The 17,944-nt window shown below is 40.7% G+C and overlaps 1 protein-coding gene across 1 annotated transcript; it reads right to left on the reverse strand.

Annotated features, from left to right (window-relative positions):
• Window positions 1-2,011: 2,011 nt before the first annotated feature.
• MS4A7 (membrane spanning 4-domains A7) lies at window positions 2,012-17,441 on the reverse strand. Its single transcript, XM_050757009.1, has 7 exons — window positions 17,263-17,441; window positions 12,674-12,833; window positions 10,757-10,891; window positions 9,201-9,257; window positions 6,385-6,591; window positions 3,206-3,307; window positions 2,012-2,190 (listed from the first exon to the last, which is right to left on the reverse strand). Exons 2-7 carry the CDS (start codon window positions 12,818-12,820, stop codon window positions 2,116-2,118), a joined length of 723 nt encoding a protein of 240 aa, XP_050612966.1. The 5' UTR covers window positions 12,821-12,833; window positions 17,263-17,441; the 3' UTR covers window positions 2,012-2,115.
• Window positions 17,442-17,944: the final 503 nt, after the last annotated feature.

Consider the following 17,944-nt stretch of genomic DNA (forward strand, 5'->3'; position numbering starts at 1 on the left):
AATCAGTAGTTAACTTTGAATCTCAATTTTTTTCCATCTTTATTGAGGTATATTTGACAAAAATTATATATATTTAGGGTGTGCTACATGTTTTGATATACATCGACATTCCAAAATGATTACCACAATCCAGCTAATTAACATATCCGTCATCTCACGTAGTTATCTTTTTTCTTTTTCTGTAGTAAGAACATTTAAGAACATTGAACAATTCTTTGCATTTTCAAATTAAAAAACAATCAGTAGTAAAGATGCTATAGGACCAGATGGAGTTGCCCCTTTACAATAGATAATATTTTAGCTTTCATAAAGTTAAGTAAGACTAATGATAGTCAAATCCTTCCTAGTTTGAACTACACAAATACTAATTAAAACAACAGAAACTGCCTTTAGAAATTTTGCTTCCCATATTGATCCTTTTTATTCCTAAATTTGTTACAATTTTAACTATGAGATCATGAAGGCAAATTGTTTCATAAAACTAAAACCAATGTATACACATAATAACTTATTTCCTGGTTTGTAGGGACCATGGATAGCAGGGTGTCTCAAAATTAGCACTGATGGCATTTGGACTCAATCATTCTTTGTTGTAGAAAGTTATGATATGTATTTTTTAAACTATGCTACTCTTCAAGTTTATTTAGGAAACCTCATATGCATAGAGAATGCAAAGTTAAACTGCAGCCACACTGGAATTTCCATAATTGCCCAAGAAATTGAGTTTAATGCAGCGGTCCACATAGAACATATTACACAAAGAACAGACAAGATAATTGCGGCAATGACTGGGAAGAAAGAATATGCCCATGTGGTACAAAGTGCAGGGGTGATGATCTGAATTACAAAATTGTGCTATAGATCAAAATAGAGGTAATACCCAAACAAACAGACATTATTATTTTCAGTGTGAACACTATTTGGCTCCAAGTTAGAAACAGAAAACATGCCACTCAGAGACAGATTATCTGTAACTTGTTAAGAAGACTAAGATGCCTTCATTGACTCCTTCCCTGAAATAATAGAAAAGAACATAGTTTATGTGCCGACTAAATATTTATTTTATTTATTTATTTAAAATAAATGAATTCAAAGACTATATGTAGTCCATTTTTATTTTTATTTATTTATTTTATTTATTTTGAGATGGAGTTTTGTTCTTGTAGGCCAGGCTGGAGTGCAATGGTGCAGTCTCTGCTCACTGCAACCTCTGCCTCCCGGGTTCAAGTGATTCTTCTGCCTCAGCCTCTCGGGTAGCTGGAACTACAGGCACGCACTGCCGTGCCCGGCTAATTTTTTGTATTTTTAATAGAGATGGGGTTTCACCTTGTTGACCAGGCTGGTCTCGAACTCCTGACCTCAGGTGATCTGCCCACCTCGGCCTCCCAAATTGCTAGGATTACAGGCATGAGCCACTGTGCCAGGCCAAGAAGGCCGTTTTAAAACAATAAAATGAGCGCCACTGGTTGGTGCCACAGGTTTGCAGAGATTTGGGTTTACATGGTACGATTCATGGGAGGCAGGGACATGCTTGCTGTGTGTTCAGAGGTAACCCTGAGCACTTGAGAAACTCTCTTTGCTGCCTTCCACCTAATGGCTCATGAAAAAGGGCCCAGCAGATCTGTTTCTCAGAGAGTGGCCAGAGCAGAGTAGTTTAATTATATATAGTCTTTCATTTTTAATTAAAGGGTTCTTATAATCCCTAATATGTAATATTTAAGCAATATGAGTGTGAAAATAATACAGAAACAGCCTGCAGAGTCACACGACTTACCAAATTCATACTAGTATGAGTGCACATTTTCCCTTCTTTAGATCACCTTCTGCTCAGTTTACCCAAAGCAGTTTCTAAAGTTGATGACCATTTTGGAAGACTGGCTAATAACATTTTACTGGCTTGGGCTTTGAGGAAATTATTTTCAAGAGAAATGAGTTGTAGTAAACGACTCATGTAAATGACGAATCATAGTAAACAAACACTAAACAAAAAGTTTTTTTGTTTTTTTTTTTAAGTTTATTTCATGGTATCTAAAATGGCTGAGATTTCAGGAAAGTCTAATCACACTTGACCATGAGCGTTGGGTTGCTTTTCCTTCCTCTGAGGCCAAGAGTTGCTTATGTCCAAGACTGTGAAGAACTCTTTTTGACCTGCTGGATATGATCTTGTGACTGGGTCAAGGGAAATGAACTCTAGAAAACATATAATTGGTTAGAATTTTTAAACTTTTGATTTTGATTTTGGAGACTAAAAAAAATAACTCATAATACATTTTCCCCAAGTTTTGTGTAGTACTAGTTCTTCCAGCTTTGCCATAATATGGAATTGCAGCAATATTAGTTAAAAATAATGCCGTTCTCCAGTCTGCTAATTATTTTACTATGTTTAAATAGGATCATAGTTAAATCATACTTCATCCAAATTCTATAAGCACTTCTTTTTTTTGTTGTTGTAGCCTTTAGGGGAAATGAAAATATTTTAAAATTATAACATCAAGAGCTAAGGGGATGTAAGAAAGAGCACAAGGAAGCATAAACAGGACAGAGACGTTCTAGTAAAGTCTCATTACATTAACAAGGAAACTTGGCTAGGGAGACTCTCGGGAGGCGGGTGGCTGTGTTCATGATAAAAGTGAGGGGATACGCATTCTCATTTTCAGCCCAATAGTCTGTATCATTCATTTTCTATGTAATTTTATCCAAGCCTTGGTTCTTTCATGAGGGGTTGCGCTATGTGATTTCTAAAGCCAATTAGCTTCATATTAAGCAATTCTCTAACTGGTCTACTTCCCAGTAGACACTAACTGATCCCAGATGACCAGAGTGTCCTCAGGAAGGAGCCCATTTATTTAAACTTTTTTTTTTTTTTTTTTTTTGAGGCTGAGTCTCACTCTGTCACCCAGGCTGCAGTGCAGTGGTGGGATCTCAGCTCACTGCAACCTCCACCTCCTGGGTTCAAGCAATTCTTCTGCCTCAGCCTCCCAAGTAGGTAGGACTGCAGGCATGTGCCACAGTGCCCGGCTAATTTTTTGTATTTTTAGTAGAGACGGGGTTTCACTGTTAACTCATTTTTTTAATTATAAAAGTGGCCTTCCACGTGCACCTCATGAACAATAATTGATTCTTCTTTTTGTCACTTTTGAGCCTGGATTATTGTAGCCTGGACCTGGGACAGAGCAGGTATCATGCAACATGTCAGCATACTCACCCCAGGGTTGTTGGAGTACAGCTGTTTCCACCAAAAGACAGAACTGTATGCAGCTAATAAGAGCTCCAGCACAGTGAAGACGAGCATCACCACTAGGACACCCTGCAAATCAGGACATGAATGGCTGGTACCCAACACAAGCTAGCTGTTATGCCTCACTAAGAGGAGACGGGGCGATGAGGCTCCAGCAATGCAGAGAAAAGGGGACAGGGAAAATTGCTTAATCCTCTTTTCTGCTTTCCCTTTCAGATTTCTGAATAGATGAAGGGAAATAAGCAGCAACTGCATCATCTCAGAACTTTGGTATCCTACCTAATGACAGATGAGAGTAATCTACCACTTACCTCTGGTTGCTGTTATTATTTTCTTTTTGACTATGGTGCTTTTTATTGTCATGATGATATTTCTAGGTGTGTATTTGATTCTGTGTATCCTGCAGTGGTCTCAGTGCATTTCTTCAATCTGAAATCTCATGGTTTTATTAAATTCTAAAAGATTTCTAGTTATTTGCTTTTGCATATGCTCTCTCTTTTATAATCTCTTTCTGGGACTGATATCAGATATGTATTAAACCTCTCCACTTCCCTGCATCCACATGCCTTTTAGGCTTTCATCCGTCTTTTCCAAACACACATAATGTGTTGTGTTCTGTGTGATTTCATCAAATCTAAATTCCACTTCACTCTTTGTTTCCTTGAATATATTGAACCTGCTGTTTAACTGATCTGCTAAGTTTTTAATTTCAAAGACAATTTTCATTTCCAATTATGTGATTCCATTTTTTTCTCAAATGCACATATCTTTTTTTCCCTTTACTGTCCTTTTTTTTTCCATTTTGGTTTCTATTACTTTTTTTTTTTTTTTAAAGACAGGGTCTCATTCTGTCACCCAGTTTAGAGTGCAATGGTGCGCTCTCGGCTCACTGCAACCTGTGCCTCCCCAGTTCAAGCGATTCCCCTGCCTCAGCCTCCCAAGTAGCTGGGATTACAGGCTTGCACCACCATTCCTGGCTAATTTTTGTATTTTTAGTAGAGAAGGGGTTTCACCATGTTGGCCAGGCTGGTCTCAAACTCCTGACCTCAGGTGATCCGCCTGCCTCAGCCTCCCAATGTGCTGGAATTACAGGTGTGAGCGACCGCGCCTGGCCTGGTTTCTGTTACTTTTTAAACATTTTTAATGATTTAAAACGTATTTTCATAATAGCCGTTTTCAAATTATTATATTATCTACAGTTCTTGAGCTTCTGACTTTCATGTTTCCCCATTTGCTGCCGCTTCTCGTTTTTTCGTGTTGTTGTTATGTTTCTCATAATATTTTGGTTATTAGATAACTGCAGTGTGTAGATGGTGGTAGTGGTAGGGTTCTTTGATAGGGAGGCATCTTATAAGTTAGGTTTATGGACATCTCCTTCGATAGTAGTTTTAGATTTGATTCTGCGAGAACCTGAGAAGTTTCACATATCTTGTAGCAGTTTTTAACTTAATCCCTTTATTTGAGGTTCCCCTATTTTACATGTAATTATGAATTCGGATGGCACACTTCCACAAAGCTTAGTGAGCTGATGGAAGGTTTTCTTGAAACTTCTTGGGATGTTGGGCAGAATTTTCTTCATATTATTTTCACAAATTGAGTAAATACTCAGTTTCAGCTTTCAACATTTTTGCATGGTACTCAAAATGAGCTCTATGGTCCTGCCCAATGCCAGATCTTGTCATGGATGTTAAAACTGTGTGAGCCTAGCCTCTAACACCAATATTCCTATCCAGACTTCCTTGTGTTTTTTGGCCTTAGCTCTTGTTTAATGATTTGGCTTTAGGATCCTTCTTAGCTTCTGGAACCTAAGACATCTTTCTTCTTTGATTTGTTTTTCCTTCTGCCCTCCCTTCTTCTTCCAACCTTGGCTGTATATTTTTTAATTTTTAAAATTTCGTTACTTTTGTTCAGGTAATTGCTGTGTTAATTAACAAAGAGTAGGCCTTTAGAGTCGGCTTAGTCTGCTATGTTGCATCTTCTCTGATATTGTGGGAAGGTCTTTTGGACTCCAGTTGTCTCAGAATGGGAGGCAGTTTGAGGTAATGAAATTCATTTTCTTTAAATTAAACCCCCAATATGCCTCTCCCACCCCCATTGCTTTACCAGATGTCTGTCCTGCACCAGGATGACACTATCTACCAGGTTTCCTCCAGACGGGTCTCTGTGCTCTTCTACTTCCTCAAGCTCCTGAACCAAAAGGGTTGCTTTTGACAATCTCTGCATCACATGAGCAGACCCACAGGAGTGCAAAAGCTTGCACACATTTTATGAGGTTTGTGAAACAGATGGATCCAAGGGAATGAGAGATACTGCCTTGGGCTCCCTGTGCTCCTACTAGGAGGATTCATAGAGGAAGAACTCTTTCTTCTTAAAAGGCCACTGGTTTATGGTTTTAACACCATGATCCTATATTTATAGGATTGAATAAGCAAGGCTTGTCACCACGAACAGGAAGTGATCATCAAGTTTGGGAGAAAGGTGCCAACAAAATGCTGCCCAGAAAGGTTGACATTTTTTCTAGAAGTCAAATCTGTGATAGGCTGTCTCCCTTCCCACCACTCTCTGTCAGCCCTGTTGGACCAAAGTACAAAATAACTATGTATTTGGACTTAAGGTTCAAGTTCTGTGCCTAACATAATGTGGCATACAGGCTTGCATTTGAAGATTAGATTAAATACCATACAGCCTCTCCTAGTCCTCAATTCACTGATGATCAGAAGACAAGCATCTTTAAGGGGTAGGGGCATCCAACCCCTGGAAAAGAATCCAAAAGAGATAATCCCAAATTCAAATATAATTCAAATGAAGACTATTTCTGCCTGTGATGAGTAGGGAGAAGCCTGTTCAACAAAGGATGTACTTTAAGAGTTAAACCCATTGAGGTTGGAATGTTTGTGATAAGAAAGACAGTGGAGGGACAGACTCCCTACTGTCCTTCTTGATTTCCTCTTTGGACTTTATATAGTACATCCCCCACACCACGCAGTCGGCAGACAGGCCTCTTCTAACCACAGGTTTTTGTTTATTTCTGCCTGTCTCCAGGCATTCAGACTGACAGGACCAGAGACTGCCAGAAAAGCAGAGATTATGCAAAGGGGAGACACAGAGATTTCACATGACAGAATGTTCAATCTGAAACTACTCACTGTTAAACTGACACTGGTCAGGAGACAATCTTTGATTTCATATATTGGATAATAGTACTCCGAATAAGGCAATGAGGATAGATAATCCGTTTCTGAGCCACAATGTTGAGAGGCAGTCCTCAGAGCTACCACGCTGTCAGCAAGGAGGAAGAGGCCTGCCCCTGCAGTAACGGAACTCACTGCATTTGAGGTCAGGCTGCTCAGGTCCTGGAAGAGAAACTCTGCATTGGGTTCTCATCACAGAATCAGCACGTGACACTATTAGTCCTCTGTCCATTGTACTGCCATGGTGCTTCCTTGGGTCTGTTTCCTTCCTGTTTCCTTGTGTGGGCACAAACTGTGTTTTATTCATCTTTGTATCTCTTGTCACTATTTAGTTAAGCATGTGATATAATTAGTAAATGCTTATTGAATAAGAAAATGCATGGATAATTCCTCCTTAGGGAGAGGGATTCTGGCCCTTGACTCTCTATAGCACTCAAAATAGAGTCAGTGCTGCTCAGGTCACTGCCAACATCTCCCGTGACCTCCTCAATAGCCTTAGAATCATTCTGTTGCCTTAAGGGCTTCTAGAATATGGACTTTGGCTCCTTCTGGTAAACTGAATCTATGACTTTGATTTACATAAAAGAGCAGCTTCAGAGAAAAGGTGGAGGCAAACTGGAAAAGTTGGAAAACCTATCTATAGGTCTATGGGAACATAAGACAGATTTTCAATTGATAAGCAATTGATCTTGAATTGACAATCAATATTTGTTCAATATGACAAGCATATGCCTTCAGTTTTCCAAAGTGACAGGACATGAGGCAGAGGCACATGGGCTTAGACCCTGTGCTTCTCTCTCCACCCATTCACAAACAGAAATATTATCAGACTGTAGCCACTTTTCCCACAAACCTTGGAGGGAGAAAGGGAAGAAGCAGCTATAAAGCCTTTGCTTCTCTCCATAGCAATTTTCTCTCTTCCCTGCCGTACACCCACAGAGGTGATTTAGGGAAAAGCCACATCCTGACTCAAGAAGATACAGGGTCTGGCTAGGCATAGATGAGGACACATGGATGGTACGTGAGGCTGGTATATGCTCCTGATGATTGAAGCTGCAGTCTAGAACCCAGGAGTATGGAAGAGGATTTTGAAGAGTTCACAGCATTCATTAGTTGGAGTCATAGTTCTAGACTTAGAATCCGAAAACCTCTCCTCCTATCCTAGCTCTGTCACCAACCCATCTCACCGATCCATCTGCGTGCTTGAGCAGATCTTTCTTACTCTGGGCTTCAGTTATCTCTTTTATAAAATGTGGAAGATGAATCTTCTGATCTCAGAAGTGGCTTCCCAAATGCAGTGAATACACAGAAAGGGAAATCTATGCTTGGACTTGACGACAATGTGGGCTCCACATGTGGGACAAAGAACAACATGTGGGCTCCATTGCTCATACGGTAGCTTTGGGCAAAGTGACTGTTCATTGGGACTAGTTTTCCTTCAAAGACTCAGCACATGAAGCCACGTAGCTACAGAGCTGGAGTAGAAAAGGGCAGAACAACCATCCTCCCCAACATACATTGTCTTCCAATGATGCTTAAACAGAGAGGAGCATGCGCTGGAAACCTTGCACAGAGCCTGGCACATCAGTGTCTTTGCTAATGAATTGTCATGCTATGGGAGAATCCTTTCTCCTAAAATGTAGAAGAAGAGTTGGGAAATGGTGTGGTGAATGTGGTTCTCATAGGCCTGATCCACCTGTAGGTAGGTATTCCAACCTCTCCAGTTTGCTTCTGTCTTTTCTCTAAAGCTGCTCATTTAAGTAAGAAGACATAAATTGGGTTTCTACAGAGGGACCAAAGGTCATATTCTAGATGCACTTAGGGCAATATAATAATTCTAAAGTTGTTGAGGAAGCCAGGGGGATGTTGGCAGTGGCATGAGTGGTATTGTCTTTGAGTTTGGTGCGGCAATCAGTGTTGACATTGCAGACATCCCCCTTACCTCTACTCATCACCCTCATTTTCTCCCACCTTACTTTAAACTGATTTTTTTCCTCTAACATCCAATTATCAAGAATGGGTCTTTGGATGGAAATAGTCTCCTCCAGCCTGGAAAAAGATGGCAACACCCTCTTCTGACAGAGGAATGAATGCCTCCCCACCTGTTATTTGACTGAATGAGGTTTATTTCAGTTGCCTAAAAAGTAGAAATTTGAGAATATATCATGGACTTCTTTCAAGTTGTTACCATGGCCACTGAGTAGGGTAAACCAGTTATCCTGGTTTGCCTGGGGAGTAAAGGGTTTCCCAGGATATAGGCTTTCTAGGCTAAAACTGAGACAGTCCTGGGAAAACCAAGACAATTGGTCACCCTGACACTGAAGGGCTAGAATTTGTGTGAAGTCCCAACTCTATGAATGGGGACATTTGGCATCAAAAAGAACCCCAGGAGGCAGGTTTTACAGAAAAAGGATCTGTAGGCTCTCTCTGGGATGGTTGGCTACTTTATTCAAGGTCAAGGTAACAAGCTGTAAAGAGTCCATGGTACATTTAAAAATTTACACTTTTTAAATAACTGAGGTAAACCTCCTCCAAGCTTGGAATATAATCCAGAAGCACCATTTGTAGAAGAAAGAGCGCTGGTCTAGAAGGCAAGAAATTTGGGCTCTACTCTTCGTTCTACCAATGGGACAGCCAGGAAAACCTGGGATTCCTAGCCTGTTCTAAGCTTTATCTCTCTAAACTGTAAAATAGGGATTTTCAACTAGAAGACTTAACTCTGACATTTCTTCAATTCCAACCAGCTGAGATTTAATGGTCCTTATACTTACAAAGGGCTTAGTTGATTGTTTTCCAGAGATAATTGAGAGGGATCCAGTAATACCAAACTGCTCAGAAAAGAGAGAAATAATCAGTTCAGTTGTCTTGTGGAAATGTGCCCACCATGTCACTGTCAATCACTCAATCAAAAAGTGATGTTGGAAAACTTTTAGGGAGAGAACACTGCAGAAATCGTGTGAATCCATATTGCTAGAAAGGCCTAATTCCCACCTGACATAAGAATGTCTATATTGACTTTGAATGACATGCAGATGTACAGAGGGGTTGGATTTGTTTTAGTGGAAATCATTAGGAACTGAGGAGGCCTGGAGAAAAGGTGTTCATGGGAAGGAGAAGAGTGTTACTAAATTACAAGGTTGAAAGAGAGGAGGTTGAGATGGACCAACGACTTGAATGGATCTAGAGATTGGAACAGCCAACAGAAGCACTCAGGAAAGAGGCTCTGATGGGACAAGGTGCAGAAACACATGAACTGGAAGTTATTGGTGTATGTTGCTTGAGTCAGAATGGGAGTTGAGGAAAGTGGGAAGAGCAGGCTCAGACATGAAGTCTTTATCATAAAGCCCCAGAAATCAGTATTTAATCCCAGTGGTATTAAAGATCCAGCTGGCAGAGGAAGGGTATTCTGAGAAGCTGAAAAGTTGCTTAAGTGTGTGGCTTGGATATTGAATAGTCACAGGCAAAAAGGGTCCAGTATAATAAGCTAATGCTAGCTTCTCTAAGGAGACGTGGGGCCCACAACCACTGGTTATAGGAGAAGTCAAGGACAAATTGTGCTCTGGGGCAGGAGCAGGGCCTCCTTACATGACTGCACAGTTTGTGTTCACACAGGGACTGTATCCACACAGAAATGGTACCTTAGTATAGTTCATCTGCCCAGAATGTTTGCTTTTTATCCTTTGTACAAAATACTACATGGAGAAGAAATAACCCTTTGTGGGACGTGCGAGTCTGCCCTGGCCACTCTCTGAAAAACAGATCTGCTAGACCCTTTTTCATGAGCCATTAGGTGGAAGGCAGCAAAGAGAGTTTCTCAAGTGCTAAGGGTTACCTCTGGACACACAGTAAGCCTGTCCCTGCCTCCCATGAATCTTACCATGCAAACCCAAATCTCTGCAAACCTGTGGCACCTCCCAGTGGTGCTCGTTTTACTGTTTAAAAATGGCCTTCTCACTCTCTACCTTAAAAGTTAATTATTCTTACAATGGAGAGAATCCAATGGCCTCATCAAAGCCCCGAAGAGGGATATGGAAAAACATCCACTTTTCCAGAGGTATGTTGTAATGCCAGGTAAGAAATGCTGTGCTGGTATTCCCATTGCATTACCACCATTCTCGCTTGCCCCCTGCTTTGCAGGAAGACAGATTAAGTCTCTCTGCTGCTCTTCTTGAATAGAGGAAATGTGATGTGGGGCAATGATAGAAGGAAAGTTGAGGCCTTGCCTTCTTTTGCCTCCTGGCCTCTTGGAGTCTGAGTCACTCCACAACTATGCACCTGGTTAGCGTTTATAAAGCATGTCCCCTCTTACAGTCCCCATTCTACTCACACACAGAGCTCCTAAAAATGGGTACCCAGACATCAGAGTGGTGGAAATTGCTGGACTGAAGTGGGAGGGGTAGGGAGCAAAAACCAAGATGGCCCCCAAACTTGAAATCATCAGGCAACACAGGATCTGGACAGTCTGCAATAGAGAAGACAGGAAATCTAGACTGCACTTCAAACAGATGAAAGTGATTATTTGAATGCACATTGTAAAGCATAAAGAGTATAAAATACGTTATAATTTGTTGTATTAAAGAGGAACAAATGTTACAAGGAGCCGATCGATATGCTGCTAGAGGAAGTCATGTATAGCTAACCTCTTCTTTTCTGATAGGATTACTAAACTAGCAAATAGGGAAGTGATCATATGCACACTTTAACTATTTTTGAAAAAGATACTTGACAGTTTTTAAATTTATTTCCTTGAAAAGTAGATAAAAAAGTTGTTCAATGAGGTGGAAACTTTTCACAGGAGTGTTAATGAAGAGTTTTTTCAGTTGAAATTAGATAGAGCAGGTCATCTCTTCTGCTGTAATTCATCTTGTTTTGTTCATCATTGAATTTTAATAATAATTATTTCACAAGTGGAAGAACTGAAGTTTTGCCATTAGTTTGCTCTAAAGCCTATGCTTTTGCTCAAATGCACGTGCAATTGAAAGATGATGCAAACATAGGAGAAATAAAAAAAGAAGTCAGCCATTCATATCATTAATAGTTATTGAATACCTGTTGTGTGCCAGGCACCAGGGAATGAAGCAAATGAAAATCACTACCATTGGAGAGCTTATATATGTATTGTGTGTCTTGTCTGTAAGGATATAGACAAGTTCCATGGAAGGCAGAATAGAGTTAAGAGCAAAGTAGTAGGACATGAGACCTGTGAAGGACTGGAGGCATGGTGCAAACGATGTAGGGATTTTTAGGCTGTTTTACCAACTTTGCTTTTCATCTTGAGCAAAAAAGGAATCCCATTGGATAATTTTGAACTAGCAGGATACATGACCTAACTTTCATGTTTAAAAGATCACCCTACCTGCTGTACTAAGCATAGATTGTGAAGAAACAGGGCAGGGAGATCCATCTAAAACTGGGAGTGAATAGGAGCTGGGTATTATAAGAGAGTATTCAAAACCATTTGGAGATTAAAGTTCTGGATATGAGGGATGATAATCTGGGACACTTAGATGTCTTATCATTATATGAATGGGGAAAAATGGATCATGAGATTAGTCTTGATTGTCTCATCTCAAAATATTTGAAAAATGAGCTCAAAGTTAAGAATATCTAATTTAATCAAACTGAGTAAAATCCGTATGGTTAAGTAGAAAATTTTTACTGTACTAAAGACAAAATAAGGAAGACGAATTTGTGGCCAGGCGCAGTGGCTCATGCCTGTAATCCCAGCACTTTGGGAGACCAAGGTGGGTGGATCACGAGGTCAGAAGTTAGAAACAAGCCTGGCCAATATGGTGAAACCCCATCTCTACTAAGAATAGAAAAATTAGCCGGGTGTGGTGGCGTGCACCTGTAGTCCCAGCTACTCAGGAGGCTGAGGCAGAAGAATCACTTGAACCCGGGAGGCGGAGGTTGCAGTGAACCAAGATCGTGCCACTGCACTCCAGTGTGGGCGACAGAGGGAGATTCCATCTCAAAATATATAAATAAATATATAAATAAATAAAATAAGAAAGACTAACTTGTTAATTGCGAAGCATGCTAGTGAAAAAGATCTAGTGGTTTTAGTTTCTGGAAACTGCTGCAGAGGATATAGTCTTCCCCTAAAGCTCCATTTCATGTCCTCATTAGCCTGGAGTCAGCCAGAAAAGAGTGAAAGAGCTTCCCAGACTCACTGTAGATCTGTAGTCTAGATACATTTACAAAGTATTTTCTCAATATTCCCCTTATGATGAGGTGGACTTACCCCAAGAACGGTGGCTTCTGTTGGCAGCCCGCTCTGAAGGTAATCTTCTTTTTGGTACTTGTGTCCAGGTTTCTCTCTTTGAGGGATAGTGATGCCCTTTGGTGTAAAGCTGTCAAAAATCCCCATGGTTTGGGATTGTAATAGCATGATGCTGATGATGCTGGAAGAGGCATCAAACTCAGTTACTTCCCAAGGTTTGACTTACAGACATAAGCTTCCAGGGACCATACCTTGGAGGAACGTAAAGTATTTGCCATTATTCCAAGGCTGGTTGTCCTTCAGAAACAAAACATGGGAATCAGTGGAGCATTGGAAAGCGGGCATGCTGGGCACAGTTCATCCATTGTGGTCAAGAAGCATGTCACTGCCAGAGAACTGTACATATTTTGAGGGGTCCTACAATTGAGAAGTGAGCAAATCACATAGAAGTTGCTTTGTAGCCCTAAATATGTCCATCTCACTCTCCCTCCAATGACCTCTGCTTCCAGCTTCCCTTCCTTATCTCCTGTGTCTCTGCTTCACCTGTGCTACCTTTCCACACCACATCTTCCAGGATTATACTTTTGTGCTACACCTGCACTGATCAGTCTTCTACTCTAGTCTTCATTTTATCTTCATAAAAATATTGGGGATGAATGCTGTTCCACTTTCCTTTCCTATAGCGAGATGGCGTATCCCATCCAGAATCTTCCTCCTTGCTTATATTGGTTTAGTAATTAGTAATGTAAACATTTACTTAACTCCTGCCGAATTCCTAGCATTAGACCATTGCAACTCTAATCCTTATAACAACCCTGTCACTTACATGTTATTAAATCAATTTTATACATTAGAAACCTGGGGCTAATAAGCTCAAGTGACTTTCATTGAATGAAATAGTCACATAAAGCACTTATCTCAGTACATAGAACGTGTTCAATATACAGTAGCTAATATTAACAGCCTGCATTTATGTGACTGGATTGAGGCTTATCTGGCTCAGAGGCGTGTGGTATTTTTTTCTCTATGCCATGTTAATTCTTCTCCTCTTCCTTCCTAACGTTTCCAGTTGCCTTGTAGGTTCCAGGAGCAAGTTGTCTGCCACCACCAACTCAGCAGCATTGCTGGGCCTCTGTGGTGTCAGTAACAAGGCTCAGCTCCTGAAATGTTGCCCAGATTTGTTTTCAGCTCAGCATTCTCCCTACTGAAGGCCAGAGTTTAGTTAAAGGCTTGTGATCCTTGAAAGGTGCTACAGCTCTGCTGCCTGACATTTTGCCTCAACGTGTTGGTGCTTTAGGAATGGTTCCAGGATCTCTTGGGTGGAGTGAATAACAGATAAAGATTGGAAATGACACCTAGAATCTCTTCCTAGTGAGGGAGATGGAAAAGTGCACTGGGATGGGAGTCCAGTGCCTAGGCATCTACTTGCACATCAGAGCCTATGTCTTGAAGTCCAGTCCTATGTTCAGATCCTACATCCACCAATTACTGCTAAACTCACCCTGGGCAAGGTATTTTCACCACTTCATAGGTTTGTGATACAGGTTAGATAAGATGACACATATAATGGGCTCAACATAGAGTGAGGCATGTGATAAACTCGCAAAACATATCAGTTTTATCTAATACTCATTGGAAGCCCAGTTCTGATATTGATGAGCTGGCCATACACAGGATACTTCCCCTCATTCATCCCCAGTTTCCTTATCTGTAAAATAGGGATAATGATACCATCCTGAAGGACTCTTCTGAAGATGTGAATGACATACATGAGTGCCTTTTGTTGTAACTCTCTGAGTTTTATTAGGTGTTCCATAATAGTCAATCCATGTTTGGACCCCCATTTTATTTCTGCTCCTAGATCTGTGCCTTAGTCTAGTTTCTCATGCTCTCTGGGAATCAAGTACTTTATCTGAAGAAATATTAAACCTAAAGTTCTCTTTGTTTAAGGAGATAATTTTCATTTCTTGGAATTTTGAAATCTGGGTAGAAGTATGGGTAAGGCTACATGTCCTATGAGGGGAATAATGTTGAAGCTGAGTCCCTGCAGTGGAGCCAGGGTGAGCCTTCCAGCACATCTTTAAAGCCAGAGAAGGAGAAAAAGTCTCAGGCTTAGAGAAATTCTAGGTTTCAGAATCAAACAGTAGTTCATGATAAAATGATAATCATTGCCAACATTGATTGGGCACGCACTATGAATGTAGCATTCTATTAAGAGCTTTGTGACAGTCTCATTTAATCTGCACTCTCAGAGATGGGCGCTGAACTCTGAAGATAAGAAAAATGAGGCTTGGAGAGGTGAAGTAGCTTGCACAAGATTGCTTATCTAGCAGGTCGCGGAGGCAAGATTTGGGCACAGGCCGTCTAACACCAGAGCTCTTCTATATCCCTGTAGGTTTGTGTTTGCCCGGCTAGCTACACCTGATTCTCATCCTCTCTATTCTTCCTCCCCTATTGTTGAAGCATTGGCTGCCACTTACCAGTTCCATACCCTCCCCCAGGGACATTGCTAATCTTGGGGAATATAGGTTGAAGATTTCTATTTTCCAAATTGTTTTCATGTTGTAGAAACTTGGCTTTTACCTTGCTCCGTGTGGCACAATAGCCGAAATATACCAACTAGACTCCTTCCTACTAGTCTTCGTAACCAGCCTCCTAAGTTCTGGATTCCTTTCTTTATTTTTTGAATCTCATACCCAAGGACCGCAGAAAATGCTTGATTCTCAGCCTGAAGCTAGGACTCGAAAGTTTAATTGATAATTTCAGACTATAGCCTGAAACCATGATACCATAAACATTTATTTTCCTTTGTTATTTCTTAACTGTTTGTTTTGTTTGAACGAGTGCATAAAGTACCACCATTACAAGGGAATACAGTTTGAAGAAGAAAACAAATTAGCTCCTTAACTTTCAACTGTCACCCGATCACTCTTGTTTCCTACGCACATATTCTTTACATTCTCTCTTCCCCTCTGCCACTTTGTCTCTCTCCTCTTTATATATGTTCACAGACATTCACAACTTTACGGAAATAGTCATTCTATCCATGCCATTTTATAACTGTTCTTTTTGCACTCACCATTATTCTGTAGACATCTTTGACCAATGAATAGAAATAATAAAAATCCTAAATTTAAAAGCAAACGATAGATTCTGATACATGCCACAACATGGATGAACCTTAAAGACAATATGGCAAGTGAAATAATCCAGTCACAAAAGGACAAATATTGTATGATTCTACTTACGGGAGGTCCCTAGAAGAGTCAAATTCAAAGAAAGTAAAATGGTGGTTGCTGGGGGCTGGGGGGAGAGGGGAATGGAAAGCTATTGTTTAATGGGCATGGAGTTCCAGTTTGGGCACACAAGGAAGTTCTGGAGTTGGGTGGTGGTGACGGTTGCACAACGGTGTGAATATACTTAATGCCACTGAACTGTGAACCTAAAAATGGTTAAGGCTGGGTGCAGTGACTCATGCCTGTAATGAGCACTTTGGGAGGCCGAGGTGGGCAGATCATCTGAGGTCAGGAGTTCAAGACCAGCGTGGCAAACATGGTGAGACCCCGTCTCTACTAAAAAAATACAAAAATTAGCCGGGCATGATGGTGAGTGCCTGTAATCCCAGCTACTCAGGAGGCTGAGATGGGAGAATCGTTTGAACCCGGGAGACGGTGGTTGCAGTGAGCCAAGATCACGCCACTACACTCTAGCCTGGGTGGCTGAGCAAGACCGTGTCTCAAAACAACAACAACAACAACAACAACAACAAAACATGGTTAAAAGGCTACAATTATTTTAAGTATATTTTACTACAACAAAAAAGTCAAATGGTATATTTAAATAAATGGAGGTCTTCAGATTCATTTAATCAGTCACACGTTCATGATCATTTAGGCGGTTTCTATTTTTTCTTTTTGGCACTATGAACAATGCAATAATGAGCATCTTTGCACTTTTGTGATGCCTCCTGCATTTAATTATCTCAGAGTGAATTTATTACATTTAAAGCTATGATACTTAAATTTTGACACATGTTGCTACTTTTAGGAGGAATTCTATATAACCAAGATTCTTTATGTTTCACAAAAGTCTCCAGACTGATGCTATCATCTCCAAACACCACAATCTGACAGGATGCTTTGTCCTTCCACATTCGCCTTGTGGAGATAGACTAGAAGGACCCACACCTTTCAAGATGGCTCTAAAATCCTTGCTTTGAAGATAAATCATAACATGGAGGTCAACAGCTGTGCCCAGCAATTTTCTGTATTACAGAATTAGAGTAGGACAATGGGGTTCTAATGCAAGATTCAGTCTAAGTGCACAGTATTTGTTGAGAGTGGATTCTGTGTAAGACTGAGTGACACACCAGGAGAATGCAGAGCATTGCGGAAAATCACCTCAAATCTTGAGAGAAACCTGAGAATGGTTTTACCCAATTTTCTTGTTTGGCAAGTGAGTAAACTGAGACCCAAAAAGGGGACCGAGCTGACGTTCCATCTCACACAGGTGGTCAGAATCAGAGACAGAATGATAATCCAATTCCCTGGCTGTCTTTCCAAAAGCACACAATCTTCCCCAAAAGTCATGATCTAAACCAAGGTGCCTACCTATTCTCGCAGCCTGGTCCTGTGTGCTGTGGCTGGTGCGTCAGCTTCCCTCTGGGGAGCGCTCAGCTGGAACCTCCCACTGGCTGTTCCTGCCAGAACGATCTTGGTGGTCGGCTCTCCAGCCTCTGAGACTTCCTGTCCCTTTCTCAGAGCAGTATTTATGATTACACAGGATGTGAATTTTGCTTATTTACAGACAGTGGATACGTAAAAAGTGCCTCTGCTTCCTCTTTCTAAATTCGGAGGTCTGGAAAAATGACACAAGATAGAAGTGACACATGAGTAAAAGACCTTTGTGAAGACTAGTGATTTGTACGGTCCCAGTTAAAATTCATTTTCCCTACTCCTACATAGAGTTATGTAAGTCATGTAGTTTCGCTTAGCCTGAGTTTTCTTGTCTATTAAATGGCGGATGGATAATAATAATTCCAATCTGTGGCTGTCGGGAGAATTCAAGAAAAAAGATGCCAAGAGTTTACAAAAAGTAGACACTCTCAATAAATATTGATAATAGTAATGTTAATTTTGAATTTTGGAGAATCTATTTTCTCACTTTCCAGGCTCTTGGTAAGCTGAAAGCAACCTGTGGAAAATTCCATGTCTCCTCGTTACTTCTTTTGGGTGTCTGCATTCTCCATCTTTGGCCTCATGCTCAGGGAAGTCCAGGCACATCTTGGGAAAG

This window comes from Macaca thibetana, chromosome 14 (genome assembly GCF_024542745.1).
Source record: "Macaca thibetana thibetana isolate TM-01 chromosome 14, ASM2454274v1, whole genome shotgun sequence".
NCBI lineage: Eukaryota > Metazoa > Chordata > Mammalia > Primates > Cercopithecidae > Macaca > Macaca thibetana.

Bases quoted from the DNA above. Each gene is read 5' to 3' on its own strand.
- MS4A7 (XM_050757009.1), bottom strand. From the start codon at position 12,820: ATGCTATTACAATCCCAAACCATGGGGATTTTTGACAGCTTTACACCA. The intron at 10,892-12,673 runs GTAAGTCCACCT...TCTCTATTGCAG, and splicing joins CAGAAGCCACCGTTCTTGGG to ACTGTCCAGATCCTGTGTTG. The intron at 6,592-9,200 runs GTAAGTATAAGG...TTTCTCTTCCAG, and splicing joins AACAATCAACTAAGCCCTTT to GACCTGAGCAGCCTGACCTC.